We start from the raw sequence: 16,915 nt of genomic DNA on the forward strand, positions 1-16,915 counted from the left end.
CAAGCAAAATACCAAGTCATTATTGACAAGTACGAACAAGATTCTGCAGCCTGCAATTTATGTTCAGACACTAACCCCCTTTTTTTACTGAAGTTAAATACAGACTTGGGTAACAATTCTGTTTATCTTAAATTTTAGATAGTAAAAAGTTGACACAGTTTAAGGAATCACAGTAAACAAATAGAATTAATACAGTCTTCTCTAGTATGTCTACTGATCTCAGACAAGTCGGGATCAGCAGAATCAATTTTTACTCCTAACTTAAAGGAGTTGCTTCAACCACATACCATACTTTCATTCGTACTATCTGATCCTTTTGGCTTTGAAAAAAAATCTAAACATCTTTAGAAGTGGCTATTCATACTAAGAAATATTGCAACTCTCAAAGAGAACATGAATCCAAGCTGCTAGCAGGCAAGTCACTGTATCTGCACTTCTCCATGACTACCCATGCCTTTCCATGACTGCAGTTTCCATAACTTCAAGTGCGAACTCCTAACATTTGACCTGCCAAGTTCTGAAAAGAATTATCAGGTTTATCTGAACTGCATCCTTACCTTCACCTTCCCCTCACAGGCTTGTTAACTATTTCTAATACAACACTATGCACTAACCTTTGAATCACCTTCTTTTCCAAGGTAGTTAGGTGCTTCAGTGATCTATCTTCAGTGACTATCATACACATTTAAAACCACTCACCCATGTTTGCACCCTTTTCACATTCACAATTGTAAACAAACATTATAGGCAGGCTAGTCCCCAGCTAAGTATTTCAAGACAGTATCAGACAATTTTGCTGCCAGAGCATGACATTTAAGATCTTGACTGTGTTGTAAGCCAGCTATTGACACATCTCTGGAGCAGTTCCTTTCTTTTATTCTGCATAGTGTATTTACAGCTATACCACCCCAACACAGAGATCAAAGATTATCTGAAAGGAGATACTAGAAGAGACTCCTCTTAACAGGGAAGCAACTTAACATACCACTTAAGTGCACTTAAGAAAAGTAGCTTTAACCTTTGCCCAAACACAACCAGTATTTAATGGCCTCCATCATTCAAAAGACAAAGGCCTTGTCAGTAACAGCAGAGACTATACTATTTTCTTGTGACAAATCCTTTAAGCAGACCTGTCCTTTCTCCATTAAAAACAAGAAAACCAGTTTTATCTGCTTCACTCTATCTTCACTTAGAAGGTAAGATAGGAGGAAGGGGCATGGAAGGGAAAGATTGTAAGGAATCAATATCCATATAATTTTCAATAATAACTACCTTCTCACATGGGATAGGCTTCTTCAATTCTAAAACACCTGGGACATACCATACATCAGCCTCCTGCTTTCAGGTAAATATTTCACCTGTTCTCTTGAAGAAATATGCAGGAAGTTAATAAGACTGAGGTATGCCTAAACTATTTCAGTCTCTACATTTTGTACTCACCCAGAAGACAATGTTGTAGCTGAAGAGCAGGTATTTGTACCAACAGCTGACTTCTGCATTAGAATATCGGTAATAGTGCATCTTCTATAGCACAGCGTCTGCACAGAAGAGAAAGGATAAGAAGAATTAGGATAAGAAGAATTAGGCAGTGACAGATTTTAAGAATAAAGGACTTTTTTCCAGATCTCTCTTGCTCTGTTAAGAAAGGGACTATAGTAACCTGTACTGTATGCCATTCAGAGGTATGTTCAAAGTCAAATCAGAAACTTCTGCTGACCCTAAACTCCCTCTAAGTATTTGTTGCTTAATAACCCTATCTTCTTTAAGCACCCTTATGTGGTAACAGGGAGGAACACCCAAAAAGGAAACTAGCTATAGGAAGATCTGCATCAGCAAGTTGACATTCATCTGCTTTCTCCTTCAAAACCATTTTACTTACAGACAGCTGCTTGGACTTACACAAAAGTCTAAACACACACCTTGTCGATTGCACATCCAACAACCCTGCTAGCAGGATGTTAGAAGTGGCTACCTGGAAAACCTCAGTGTCTATAAGATTGCTAAATACAACAGGCAGTTGTACTCTGTCTTTTCCATACTTTAAAATTTCTTTACCAAATCGGTAAGAGGTTTTATTCTCAAGAACAAAAGCCCCACCGTTAAACAGCTAATCTGCAGAGTTCTGTTTTCTTGCTTCCTTATGTACACTAGAGATAAGGTTCAACTGTTGCTCAAATATTTCAGAGAACTACAGCTTTTCAGAGTATCTAACTAAACCACCTTTGCAGAAATGCCATGCATAGGAAAAAAAAAACAGAGCACAAGCTGTTAAACTGAGAGCTGGAGCAGGGAATACAAAGCACTCACACAGCCCTCGCATTCTAGAGAACTGACCACACAAGTGCTTGCCTACGTCTGACAAGAAGCAGTTCCACATTTCAACCCTCCACTTGCTTGAGGTAAATGTTTTCCTCCCATAAGATGTCAGTGAAAGGCTTGCAACAGGGAAGCAAGCACAGAGAATTTTCAAACACCTCATAACTAAGAAAAAGACTTCAAGGACTATGCTGACATGGACATTCACGGACAGCATGCAAAAACCAAGCCTACCCAGCAAAGTCTGAAGCCAAGCAAATTCTCCACCACATCCACAGCTATGAGAAGGGAAAATAATTTTTTTTTTTTTTAGAAGGCAGTCTGCACCTGGGCGTAAAAAACAACCCCACTGAAAGAAGGAACAGAACCAAACACCTGTCAGCTTCGAGACTCCCCTTCAATATAAGAAACATCTTGCTTTAGCTTTTAAGTGACATACCGATTATTTTCCAGGACAACTATGGAGTACTACCATCAGTGTCTTATTGGAGGAGCTTATTTTTTGAAATCTCAACACAAATATTTCAAACCTTGTCTTAAACTTTTTTCCCCTGAGGCTAAAACCACACACACACACAGATCAAGGACACACAACAGACATCTCCAGCCCAAGAGACTATCCCAAACAGACTTTGATTTTCCTTCCAGAGGTCTCCCATGCCAGGCTTGGCTTCCATCTGGAAGCAGACTGAGAGTCCCTCCTTGGTCCAGACACATCCCCCATCCCTCTTCAACCCCAGCCAGGAAGCTTCTTTGCTGCCCAATCAAATGGAAATAGTTTTCAGAAATGCAGAGACCACATAGACAATCTAAGGAGCGTACACATTTGGTATAATGCTCCATAGCTTTAAGCAGTCATGGAAAAAACAACTGGAAAATCATGTGACTTGGCATACTGAAGTAAGATGGCAAGACTAGTGGACAGAGAATAATTTCTGCTTTTTTCGAACTAAGATGGTCTGCATGTGCATAAGAGGAATTTTCAGATCCTACTGAAAGTTGGTATGTATTACACAAGTCATACTGATCCACTTGACATGAATTAGATTAATTTGTATATAATAAATCCAGACATCACCTAAGTAGCCTTTACACATATGCTACCTATGCAGGTTGCTTAAGATACATTACCCACAGGCAGCTCTACATTAGTGCATCTGGACAGACACAGTAGCAACAGAAAAAGCATTAAAAGGAATTACTCCTCCTGATTCCATATGAGATGGAGTAAAAATTCCATATGAGATGAAGTAAAACTGAGTTAAGTCAGAACTAAAACATTTTTTCCCTCAATGGCCCCAGTAAAGGGCCTGAACACACAGAATGAACTACTTAGCTGGTTTCAGAGAAATGGCAGAGTCCGGAGAATGATTAAAGGATATACTGCACATTCTTACAGAAACAATACCTGTAAAATTTGTCACGCTAGAGAGTGTGAACATTCACCATTAACACCTGAGCTCGATATTTCCACAGTGCAGACACTGATTTCCATACAGTTTCAACCAAATACTGAAAACAAGTTTTTTTGCCTTCTGAAACCTCACCTTGTAACTAGGTTCTAACGCTCACAGATCATTTACAGCAAAAAACACTGAACCTTTGTTGAAACAAAGAAAATTGTACTTTATGGCAATACAGGCAGCAACTGGAAAGGACTTTCCTAGATGTGACCCAGTCATATACGTAAGCTGAGTTTTGCAATGTATATTGCTAAGATGTGGATAGTTTTGTTTCCTCATGCCCTGGTTCAGCTTTAGTTACCAACCTTTTCAACCCACCCAGCTTTATAGACAACATTTAGGAATCTTACTATTATGAGACATAGTAAAGAAAACTTGTTTAAACACCTGTGTCTCCTGACACACTTTTCTAAGCCTGCAGCTAAGATAATACAAAATAAAGGAATACAAAAGAAGGAACGAGAGAAGGACAAGCGCTTGGTTTTCCCAATGTCTTCATTTCAGTCCCTAGCTCTAAATAGCAATTTGTATTTCAACAATCAACAGTCATACACTTGTCCAAGTCAGTAAGTCTGATGGGTCTGGGGAAGAGAGGGAAAAGAGGGGACACTAGGACACACCAGCAGAACCTCACTAATCTGAGCAGAGTCCAATACTCCATTTGCATCAGTGTAAGCCTGTAACACAGCAACATACTGGTTGCCAGTGCAAACATTCTCCGGATGAAGACACATGGAGGCCTCCATCACAGTTCTGCCTCCCTCCCCGTGAAAATCAGGATCCTAGCAAAAGACAGGAGCAGCAACTCTAAAATGCACATATACTAATAAGAAACATTGCTTTTGCTGCTGCTACCACTACAAAAGAGGAGGCAGCAGGTGGCATTTAGCTAGCACATCATTAAATTCCATAAAAATGGGGTTCTACTAGGCTTAAAATATAATCTGAGGCAGAAAGGCAAGCATACCATTTCAGTTCCTAAAATACAAACATAGTCTGAAGTCTTACTTTTGGTTAGGTTGCCCTCCCTGGCACTGGGACTTATATCCAACTGTTCAAGTCCCAACTTCAGTGCAACTATTCACAGGAACAAGAGCATCAAAAGTACCCTTACTGATAAGCACCATTCCTCACCTACCTCATCGTTTTGACCACCAGCTTGTAAGACATTTCTCTCCACTTCCCCATACAACTGGCAAGATGCCTCAGTCAATACCAATCACAGTATTTTCACAGAATAAAAAAGCAAAATGCCTTTTTTATACCCCACTTTTTTTTTTAATGCTCTGAAGTGACAGGGGTCCTTGTACTACCAGTACTGGTTCCTTGTTGCAAGAAGCCGCCCTATAACAGCACACAGCTCCCCATACAGATGTTGCCTTCTGAAACACCTGCCTATATTAAGAGCAGATTTGACTTACTCTCTTTGCTTATCCTCATCGGGAGTCATTTGGTTCCTCTTTACAGACCACCAAGCACCATATGGAGCAGCATAATCACTACTGGTGTGGGTGTGACATTCTGACATAATAAATCCAAGGTGTAGGTGTGTCTGATTTTTTCCCCTAACACTACAAATAAACAGACCAAGCAATCCACTCAAGGCCACACAGCCACCTTCCTCATGTTTATACTAAAAGCGGTCATGTTTCCTAACATAGGAGGCATCTGTTACCAGTCTAGAAATTTGCTACATCAGTATTTCATTTAATGTATATCACAGGCTACATAACTATGGTTAGGCAATACTACAAAACACTTGGAAGATTAAAGTAGTATGTGGGCAGCATAGACGAGTAACTTTCTCTACCGTGTTTCAGACAAAGCAAGTCACATTATGTCAGTCAGCAGTTATCACCCACTCATGACAACAGGAACTTCTAAAAATTAAATACAGAGCACTGCTGCTTTGGTAGAATATATAATTTTGCCTTGGTGTTTGCAGCTTGGGGGGGGGGGGATTGTAGTCATTCATCAAGAGGCTACTGTCATTTCCAAAGCATTTCTACACCCACAGATTCCACTCTCACCTTCAAAATGCTACAGCAGCGATATTCATAGTCTATAGATTTTAACTTTCATAAAACAGAAGCTGTGATATATTAAACAATCTAATTTGGATATTCAGGGAAATCCTCACAGATAAGATGTTAAATCTAGCACAACTGGAACGCTAATGCACATCTCTAGATCTAGGTTCACAAATTCTTTTGCCTCTCAGGAGGCGTTAACTTTACAAGGCAGACCTAAGCCACACTGAAGTTCCAGGTTCAGCCAATACTACCACCAGAGGTAGTCTTGATCCCTTTCCCTGCTGCGTTCCCCCCCTCCAAAATCCACAACCGTTAATCATCCTACTCAGTGGAGCAAATAGTCATACAGCAAATCCTGTAGCACATCTTCTGATCAATGTGATCTTGTACCACGTGCCAAGAAAACAGTTTTAAGCCTTCCAATTTACCTCCCCAGAGCTCATACAAATGCCAGTGTGGGTGCAGTCAGGAGGCAGCCGGAGAACAAGGATGGGAGGGTCAGAAGCAGTGCTAGCTTCTGAGAGCGCTCATGGAAATGCGGCACTCCTGCAATGCCAGCCTACACCAGCACCACAGGCTACACCACACTTGAAGCTAACACACAGAAATGGACGAAGCTGGGGGAACAGGGGCAGAACGGAGGCAAGAAAAAATAAAGAAAAAAATTTCCTTTTGTAAGCTGTTGGCTGCTCCCCCCGTCATTTATCAATACAAAGCATCAAGTCTATATGAAGCTGGTGAAGCAAATAAAAAAAAATCAGAAGAACGCACTGAGGAGCAAGAAGAATTTTTAAAATACAGCAAGAGATGCACTTTGACCTATCGTTCATTTTGATACGACTACTTAATTCCATTACTCCATCAACACCAAATTTATATCAAAAAGCATCAGTTCATTCATTCAAGACATGGTGCCATTAAAAATACTTGTCATATTCTTTGGAGGCACTCAATCAATAGGGGTTTTTTTTGTGAAGCTGAAAGAAAGACTTAACCCTGACCAGGGACAGTTCAGAGATTATCTTAGGACCTTCTGAAAATGGAGGAGGAACTACGAGGCACCTACAGACTGATCCTTCCACATCCCAGAGAGAAGCTGACCAGCAAGGGAGTCTTAATGTTCAGTACAATATCTGGGTGCTGGGCATCAAAGCTTCACATATAAGGACTGAGCTGGCGCAACACAAAAGCAATAAAAACTGACAGGATTTGGAGCTCTGACAGGCTAATCTGTTCCTGGAAACAGAGATAGTAGCCCTGCGAATGATTCGGGAGCTCCCTGCAAGCATGCGTCATCTTTATTTTTGTAATTTTGTCTCCAAGGAACTCTGACTGGGGCCTCACAAAGAAAATACAAGCTTCTCTTAAGGAATACTAGTATAGTGTATTTACTTCTGCTGCAGTCCAAAGATCAGAGAAATATTTGCTCATTCTTAGAGGAAACTTGAGGATTATTCAACAAAAGGGTATTTTTTAACCTGAAAGACTCATGATGCAAGACAGATATTGCTAATAGGTTATCCCTGTTTTACTAGAAAAATAGCAGCAGATTACAGATCTCTGAACTCAATGGAAAACGTGACCAAAGCCAGACAGATTTCTTAAGACATCATCTTTTGGGGTTCTGATTTTTGTAGTGTGCTGAAGACTCAAAGTCTTCAAAGTATTTGAAGAATATTTCAAGCACAAGTTGCTCCAATACAAACTCTACAAAACAATCCCTCAGAGCAAATCCAATCCCCTATACATGGGAAGAGTTTCAGGTTTCAGTGACCAGGCTTTATTCACTACTTAAGAAAACTGGTAAGGAACATACACCAGCGTTCCCAAACCCAGAACAAGGAAGCAGCAATTCAGAAGAGCTCCACTCAAGCTCTACAGGCAACTCACACTGAAGTTATGCATGTGCTTTTGGCCAAGCCACTACTTTTATGTGGATGAGTTGCATCTGAAATACCATGTCAAAGTACTCTGAACTTGGGACTAACATTCATAATGTAGACACCTTAATTCTGAAAAACAATCTACATGGGCACCAAGAAGCATCATCTTTTAACCTCTTCTGAACTGCCCACTTGACTAACATCATCAATACTTTGGCATAAAAGCTTTACACTGCACAGCTGTAATTCAAGGGGCTATTCAGGCTATCATTCATGGGATATTTCCAGCTCCACTTGATTTCTTAAACTAACAGAAATACACTAAAGGAAGACTTGAAAAAGGTGAGCAGAATTAAGGATCACTCCCACAGCAATTAAAAAGCAGTGACAGAGGACAATAGCAGTTTTAATTTCGCTTTTAACTGTTCTTCACACAGAAGCTACCAAAAGATATAGCTGGCTGGCCTTGCTTTCATATGCTCAAGTCTTTCTTCCTACTTAGCTACAAAAGCTACCAATAATGCTAAAAAAAAAAATCCACAAAACAAAAGCAGCTCCAAAAACTCCATGTTTTCATTTATACAAACTGGTCAGAATGAAAACCAATGACACTGTAGAATGCAAGTATTGACCATGTAAGTTCAAACTGCAGATATGTTTAGTTATTGACACTGAGGAGAGGTACAACTCTACTCAGCTATCCACTGAATTTTACCAGGTTTATGCTACTTCTGCTCCACTGACTTCAGGTTCACTGAAGTAGTAAGTGAACAGATAGAGACTTTCCGCTCCAACATACAGCAGCGCTTGACAAAGGCACCAATTAAAAGGCACAGATCTCTTACCTAGTTCAAGGGAAATCTGCTCAAAGAAGCTGACTGCATGTAAAGTGTATACTCCATATTCTGACTTAAAGCAAGAGACAGCACAGGCAGCAGAAAGAAAAGGAAACGTCACAAGTAAACTGAGTCTAAAAGCCAGTGATTTTCCAAACATGAGCAGAAGAGAGGAAGACAGTAGAAGGATCCTTTTGTAAGCTGTCAGGCTCTTTATTAATATTTAAGAATTGCAAGCAACAGCAGGAATACAGGGCATAGGACCTTCACTGACCTTATCCTCAAAAGCACTATGGGATAACCCATGCTCACGCAAGTCAACACTCAGATGGATTACACCAGGATAAGTGAAACAAACACTAGACCACTAGACACTGTCACTACAGTTCAATGGATGGCTCATTAACATCTTGGGAAAGTTTTGAAAAAAATCTTTCATGTCTATGAAAATTTTCTTTAACAGAGCTATTGACCAGTTTCACCTGAACAGGAGCTTGCCTGTGTTGCAACTTATTTGGTATACACAACAAACCACAAGCTATGTTTTCCTTTTACTTCACAGAAAGTTCAAGTATTGTGAAACATATAGAAGTGTGTCAGTCATTCTGACCAGGAGTTTATTCACTCCAGGGAGCAAAGCCTGTTTGAACAAGTAGCCAGAATAATCTTCGCTGATCAAAACTCCTCAGCTGCTTTCTACTACCTCTCATGAGAGCAGATACATACCCACTCCCTATAACATCAACAGTAGCAAGGCAAAACTCAAGGTCTCAAATTAAAGCAAGCATGTAATTTGACTTTTTTTCTCCTTCCAACAGAAGGTTTTGGAACCCTTACAAAGCAAATATTTTATTTGAGGAGCCAGAACTTCCAGTTTGGGGAATAATTTTAACTTCTATTAAGTGATCCAACAGTAACAGAACCTAGTCCATACACATTGTCTGCTCCCTCCCATACCTCCACACAGACCAAAATGTTTCAAGAAAAAAATGGGTCCTCCATTTGCTATACCACTTTGTATCACAAAAATAAGTCACAACTTAGAGTAGAAAAGACAGGAAGCCACCAACTTTTTGCTGACAAATCCACTCTTTCTTCAGAGAACATCCTAAACTTTTAGACATATTGTGGCTTTCCTCCATTTCCAGGAATGCCACTTGTTCGAGTCTTCAGTTACATTTCAGCCAAAAAGGATATCCCTTCATTTTCTTTTTTCACAAGAGAAAAACAGGAGATTGATTATAGTAATATACGCTAAAGAAATGACAAGCGTATAATTTGTTTTGGGTTTTGCTTGGGTTTTTTGTTACATTTTGGTGTTTGTTTTTTTTTTCCTTCCCTTTCTTAAAAACATTCCTTGCTTTGGGTATAACATGCAGCCTGTCCACATCCACAGCATACTATTTAGCCTTTACACTAAATGTTCCTGTATAGGTATTTATATAGTATATAAATATATATTGTTTACAATAGAAGAGATATATTTTAACAACTTAAACCAGATCAAGGTATCTCTATGTTAAAAAAAGAATTCCAGCATTGACATCTGTTCTCTGGCAATAAGCATGCTAAGAAACGAATGCATGTATCTGTACAATACTAGTTACATTCATCACTTGTTCTGGTTAAACAACGCTGTTTCCACATCACGGAGACATGATGTAGAGCTGCATCCATAAAAAACTCAATTTTTTCTCCCCTCCCACCCCAAGCAACAGGACCCATGCTTTCAAATACCAGAGGAACACTCATTCCAAATGAGGCACCCTCCCAGCACCACAGGATGCTACTTACAGGGGGGGAATGGGGTGTTAGTGTGTGTTGGGTTTGGGGGCTATGCTTTCAAAGGTTGCTTTCTTTTGCTGCCCTCTGCCTCGTGCAGCAATTGCACTCACAACACAGCCAGAAGGACCTTATTTTACATGCCAACCAGGACGATCACCAAAATAGCTCTTTGTGGCCACGTAGACAGCTCAACAACCATGTAATTTTGTTCTCCCTACCAACTGACTTTCTGGTAAAGGAACACATTTGTGCAACTTTCAAAAACCAACTAGAACGTAAACCTCTAACACAACACCGGAAAACATTAGAGATGTAGACAAAATGGCATTCACCAAACACCTCATAGTCCTAACCACCGCCGGCTCTTCAGCAGACTTGATGTCTCAGCCTAAAGACACAGAAATAAGCTAATGCTTCAGGAGATGTAGCAGGTAGGTTTGCAGAGCACCCTGCATACACTACCACAACACAAGAAAAAAAATGAAAAAAAAAAAAAAAGACCAAAGCTGCTCCCAACCACCAAGCCCATGCTTGAACAGCTCCAGCCCTTCCCCCAAGAGCCAGTGCTCAGGCGGGTCATGAGAAACCCTCGCCTGTCTCACTGGAAAACTGCATCCGCCCCAGGGGAAGGAGGAAAAACAGGCTTTCCACCTCTCAGGAGTATGCCAAGAACAACACGGTGTCACTAAGAGATCAGGGCAGCAAAGGCCGTGAAGTGACACCGTCGGAGCTCCTTCCAATGCAGACGTCAGTCTCTGCAATAGCTAACAGCGAATGCACTGGCAGAGTTAGAAGGTACAGAGGTTAGACACAAACACTTCCTAACCTGCCTTTAACAAAAGGAAAAAAAACAAATACCTCCAGAGAAAAAAAAAAAAAAAATATGTGAGAACATAGGAAACTGCCATCTTAACAGGCTGACAGCATGACTGGTTACACAAGCAGCACAGCTCAGAAAAAAAAAAAAAAACAGAGCTGAACAACATCTTCCCTTCTCACTTGTCCCAGATGGACAAGGTCTTTCAGTTGAAATCCCTTCTGCTTTTTAGAAGCAGACCACTGCTATGACCACTTTGTCAAAATACCCTTTGCAACCTCAGCGCGCTGTACGCCTTGAAAAGAACACCAGCTTGTTGTCTTCCGACAGTCATCTCACTAATTGCCTATCCATTAGTTTCAAGTCAGGCAACTTTCTAGATGAACCTTCCTCCTCCACAGGCTTGCCATGCAGACAAACTGAAGTAACTGAATACTCAGGGCAGGGTAGAAAGCTTTTCTGTTTTGTACCCTTTATTATATATATAGCTATACCACTGCATTCCTATTCCACGCAGCATTGAATACTTCCCTGAGCACCAGTTAATAACAAATTGCTGAGGGGAAACAAATGTGCATCAAGAGAATCAGCTCCATATCCTGGCAGTCAGAAGCCTGCTGTCACATAGACACCAAAGTCCAACATCTCAGGTGTTCCCTTCTGATGCAAGTTACTTGAGGCTATTGCCTTTGTTTTCTATTCCAGGAGTTTCTAGATGTCAGTGCATATGTTTCAGCACTGATTTTATAGCCCAAAGCAAGAGTAGACAGCTCTCGCCAAGCAGAACAAATCATGCTCTTTTTGAAATATTAAAATTCACAGCGTTCAGCTGCCTCTGAATACTGTGCTTCATACTGCTTCCTGTAGCTGCAACTGCAGCAACTGGAAGCTGCCTTGTTACCTCCAAGCCCATCAATTATTTAGAGAAAACACCCTTCCAGAGAGACTCAAGTATCAATTATTTAGTCTTTGAGCAGGAAACAAAACCCTTTAAAACAGGAAAAAAGATTTCTGGAAAGGGCTGTTGGGCCACGTGAACACATTTGGTTTTGTACACTAGCAACCTGACTGAATCAGAATGAAAAAGCCAAAATAAAACAACCCATAAAAAAGCCAAAAACTCATATGTACACACAAGTTCAGCAAGTACCTGAGCCTATTAGTGCCAAAGGAAAGCCCCAGCTACGTTGGGGGATTCAGCACAGGTCTTCACATGGAAGACCTTTATCAATTTGTTATAAACGCCTGCTCTCTAGACTGGGAGCATAAAACAGAAAAGCTCCTTTGTAATACCAGGACAACTTCAACAACACTTACTGCAAAGATCAAGAGGAAGCAAAGCCCTATGTTTATTACACCCTTGCCTTTCACATTCAGGTTCAGATTAAGGATGAAGGCAGCCCTAAGATTTTCAGCTTTGCACAGGCTTCTAAAGACGAGGACACAGAAACAGCTCTCAGAAGAAACACACGCAAGCAGGCACTCTGGATAAGAACAGTAATTCCTTCACTTATACATATCATCTATGAGCTTTACTACAAGGAAAGGGATAAAACACTGTTGCTTTGTTCCCAAAAAGGAAGAGAGACAGGAAACACTGAAGCAAAACAAGTGGTGGTCACCCCCTTCCAAACAGGGGCTGAGGCACACTTTGAACCAGAAAGGAAAATAAACTTACTTTTAAATCCTGCTAAGAGCCCTGGGTTTGGATACAGTTCCTCTTGTGGTCAGCATATTTTATTTTCATTTGCTAAAAGTTTTCTGCATAAGTGATAACAGAATTCCAGTGTGAATCATCGAGCAGAATGATACTTCTCTCTCAAAGGGCTTCAATTCTAAGATTTATGTCAGATTGGTAAAGAACGCCAGCAAAAGCGTGGCCGTTCAAGTCAGTGGTTTCAACTGCAAACATTGCAATCCCTTATCCTATCAATATTTGAGGATCATCATTTTCTGCAGGTTAAATCCTTTGCTGTAATCCTCACCTGTGACATATCTAAAATAGAAGAATTTACCCAACAATGATTTTTCAGCTCACTGACCATACTGAAAACAGGTTTTGTTCAGTCACCCAGAATAAAGAGAAGCTGTTTTACAATGCAAAAAAATCAAATAAGACATTAAACTACATTTAAGTAATTAAATTGTGGGTGTTTTCAAAATGAAGTCATCTGAACCTAGATGCTTCAGGTTTTTCCCCCCTCTTTTTTTTTTTTTGATTGCTAGATTAAAATCAGACCTCAGCCTTTTTGGGGGTACCCAAACTATTACACTTTAAACCCCACACATATCTAACCTTGATGAGCTTTACTCTGGTCACCTCCAACATTGTTTAACCTTTCCTTTATCAGATGCTTTTGGCTGAGCATGAGCCAAAGCGTCACGGAGACGGATCCTGTTCCTGCCCGAGCTGCGCTAGGGGTTGGAAGGCTGTGTCAGTACCCTCACACAAGCTACCAACACTACAGCTCTAGAAGAGCCATAGATTTTAGGACTGTGTAATACTAGTGAGGAAGACACATGACCATCCTTTGGACATACAATCAGAAGCCACCTGGAAAAGGACCATTTCTTACTTGCCCCTTAGCAACAGCCTGCAACATTTACTCCAAAGTAATGAAAATTCTTGTTTCAGGGTTTGATTTACTTTATCTTAGGTACTTCCGTGAAAAAGCTTAAAGCAACATAAGAACCATAGCATGTTCATGGATTTTGTGAATTGCAGCCCATTAGCCTTGGAAACACACGACAGATGCCAAAGTTCAAAAGCCTTTTCTACCAGAAACAGGAAGTTTGACCCAGAAAGCCACAGTGCAATGCAGTGTGGCACAAAAAGCCCACAAGTAAAAACATTCTTGATTCACATGCGAGTGAAGCTTACGTGTCTCCTTTGTCTGGTGTCTGAAACCCACATATTTTAACATACTCCACCCAAGTGGAAATTTTTTTTTGTAAAAGGTGAAAATTACATAAAGGGAGGATCTGTAGGAACAGTTTTGACAATAGCTCTGTGAACTCAACTTCCCCCCCACACACCTCAATGAGATTTCTAATCTAACACTGTGAGATTAAAAGAAGAGTTTAATTTATTCATATTCAGCAGTGCTCACTGTGCCACTCCTAATACACGATGGGAAACTTGATAGAGACTATGAGAATTAATTGTTGAAGTTTGTCACCAGAAAAATCCCCCCCCCCTTTTTTTTTTCCTCTCAAAACATTCATTTCCAGGTAACAGCCTACTGGTAGCCACACACCAAAGGTTTATAAGCTAAATATAACTACCCTCTAAGAAATTCAGAGGTCAGCCTCAAGACAAAACAATCTATACGGGATCAAAAAGCATATTCCTCAGTTATTCATTACAAGTTAGCCTAAAGCTTCTGCATCCAGATTATCTACACATTTGCATACAGACATGACCAAATTCCTAACACACCACGTCACCAAATTTCTTGCTACATCTCAGAGCAAAAAGTTACATCTTCAATACCAAAGAAAGTGTCCCAAGTAGATAGCATTTCAGGGCTCAGAGCGAGGGCGTTTTATGATCCTTTTGTTAAGTATTACATGGCCTAAATCTAGCAAAAGGTAGCCCAGAACATACCCCATTTCAGTCCTGTCAGGTATGTTACATATATGAAGGCTCTTGCACAGACATTGCTCCTAACACAGTGCTCAGAAAAGAGAAGACAGTTAATTTTCTTTCTTTTCTGCCCCTCCCTGTCATCCCCACAAGGGGGCGGGGAGGAGAGGAAAGAGACTTCAAACAGGAAAACAGCAGCAGATTAATTATTCTACAATGCACTAAATGTCAGGCAAAGCCTATGCCCAGAGACAAGAATAAGACTCAATTAAGACCGAGGTGAGGTTTCTTCTGATTTGGTCTTCTTACCTGAGGACTGGAGATAATGCTTCTACACAAAGGAAGCTAACTGGATCAACTTATACAAAATAAAATCACACAGAGCACATACCAGACAGAAAAGCAGCTTTCAACGATTTTGATTTAGTTCTAGACTTCACCTTCAGCAACGCCTTGTCCATCTATGAGTGAGATCAACAAAAATAAAGCAAAGTGCCAACCACACAACTTACTTGCACATTGTTTTTCAACACTATTATAAATGCATTCCCAAACTTTTGGAAGCTATTTCTAAAAACTGCTGTTTCAGTTGCATTGTAATTTTAGACATGAAAATCTTTAAGGACAGGCAACATCACTATGTTCTTCCCTCCCCACAAGAGCAGAGCTAAAAGGAGATACATCACACCCTAAAAGTACCTTCTTCCAGTGTCATTAGCCAGAGGATAGAGAACCCCATTTCGACAACACAGGTGTCCTGGATTTGTTGAAAAAAACAACCAAAAAATAAAAGCTGCAAAGTAGTTTCCCCCACAGCTCATTCCTACTTCACACTGACTAGACTTGAATTCCCACCTGACCCCTTCTCTCCCCACACAATTCTTGTCAAGCAGATAGTGGTAGAACCTCAACCATCCACACCCAAGCATTTAAAGTTTCACACATTTATTGTAAGTATAAAATGGCTCAGGAAGTCATAAGAGCATGTGAGTAGATACCTAACTCACTGATGGAGATAGCCAGAAAGGAGATCATAATTCCACTGAGCATTTAGGAACAAGATATACCCTGCACTTCCATTCTCTAGGAGCTGGCTTCCTTCCATTTTATCCTGAGCTCTAGGTCACAAGCTTTATGTCCCTATAAAAAAAAAAAAAAAATCTTATCCTGCCAGTTATCTTAAAATACCCCTCCCTCCACCACCATGTTTGAAGATCTACTAAGGAAGGGAAAACCCAACACAACTTATTTTTGCAACTTTTTTTTTTTTATTCAGAAAGGCTCAAAATTAAACCACTAAGCCTACACTGAGTACATGAAGTAAAGTCAGATGTATGCTTAACAGCCTTATGCAGACATTCTAAAAGTGTAAAACTGTGGTTTGTTCTACACACACAAAAAAAAAAAAAACCAGCCAGTACTATAGTCAGCATGGGCCCTGCATAGTACCAAGCCTTTTCCAGCGTAGCTTAAACACTCTCCCTAGAAATGCAGAAGGGCCAATCCCTTCCTTAAAAAAAAAAAAAAAAAAGTTTACAGAGGGGGAAAAAAAACACTTTCCCCACATTAACCGTGCATAATGCATTTTACTTGAACTCTCCTCATACGGTCTGTATGCAGCAGCTTCTCGGCAGCGCTCTGTAGCGGTCACAGACCAGAAATAAAACATTCACCTGAAACTACAAAGACAACCAGGTAGAAGGTAAATGACCAAACGGGAACTGGTGATGTGTTAATTGTCCAAACACCCATCCTGAGACCCCACAGGAGCCAAAACAGGCCGGCCGTTCAGCACGGCATCACCTGTTTCGGCGGGAAGCTGAAAGGCCAGAGAGGTCCCTCGCTAACACAGCTTACAAGTAATTAAAGTTAAAATTAGAAAAAAAAAAAAGTTACAGGCCTCAATCCTCGCACACACGGAGCAGTCGCTTGTGCTAAGAGCAACGCCTGGATTGAGGGTAGGGGCTGGCAGCAGCCGGTGCAACAGCGGAGTAAGGAGCAGGCAGACACCGCCCCGCGGCTGCGACGCCCCGAAAGCCCCTTTTTTTAAAAAAAAAAATATTTTTCTCCCTTGTGGCACCTCACTCAACGGAACAACTTCGCGTGAACTCCCAAAGGAAGCCTCGCCCGGCCTCTCCGGCTTCCTTTAATGGACAAGGACAATAGCAGAGGCTCGCCACAGCCCCGCGTTTTCGG

At 40.7% G+C, this 16,915-nt stretch overlaps 1 protein-coding gene across 3 annotated transcripts in view; it reads right to left on the reverse strand.

Annotated features, from left to right (window-relative positions):
* Positions 1-16,915, reverse strand: part of TSPAN14 (tetraspanin 14) — a 40,340-nt gene that overhangs the window by 22,586 nt on the left and 839 nt on the right. For 2 of the 3 annotated variants that reach the window (XM_087764174.1, XM_087764172.1), the window contains exon 2: positions 1,441-1,538. In XM_087764174.1, coding sequence (XP_087620300.1) covers positions 1,441-1,521 — 81 coding nt within the window. In that variant the 5' untranslated portion in view covers positions 1,522-1,538. Of the gene's footprint in view, positions 1-1,440; positions 1,539-1,660; positions 1,680-16,915 lie in introns of those variants that run through there. The other variant, XM_087764173.1, reaches the window with a different exon arrangement.

Source organism: Nipponia nippon, unplaced genomic scaffold (genome assembly GCF_047370975.1).
Source record: "Nipponia nippon isolate SJK-2023a ecotype South Korea unplaced genomic scaffold, ASM4737097v1 scaffold_3, whole genome shotgun sequence".
In the NCBI taxonomy this organism is placed as follows: domain Eukaryota; kingdom Metazoa; phylum Chordata; class Aves; order Pelecaniformes; family Threskiornithidae; genus Nipponia; species Nipponia nippon.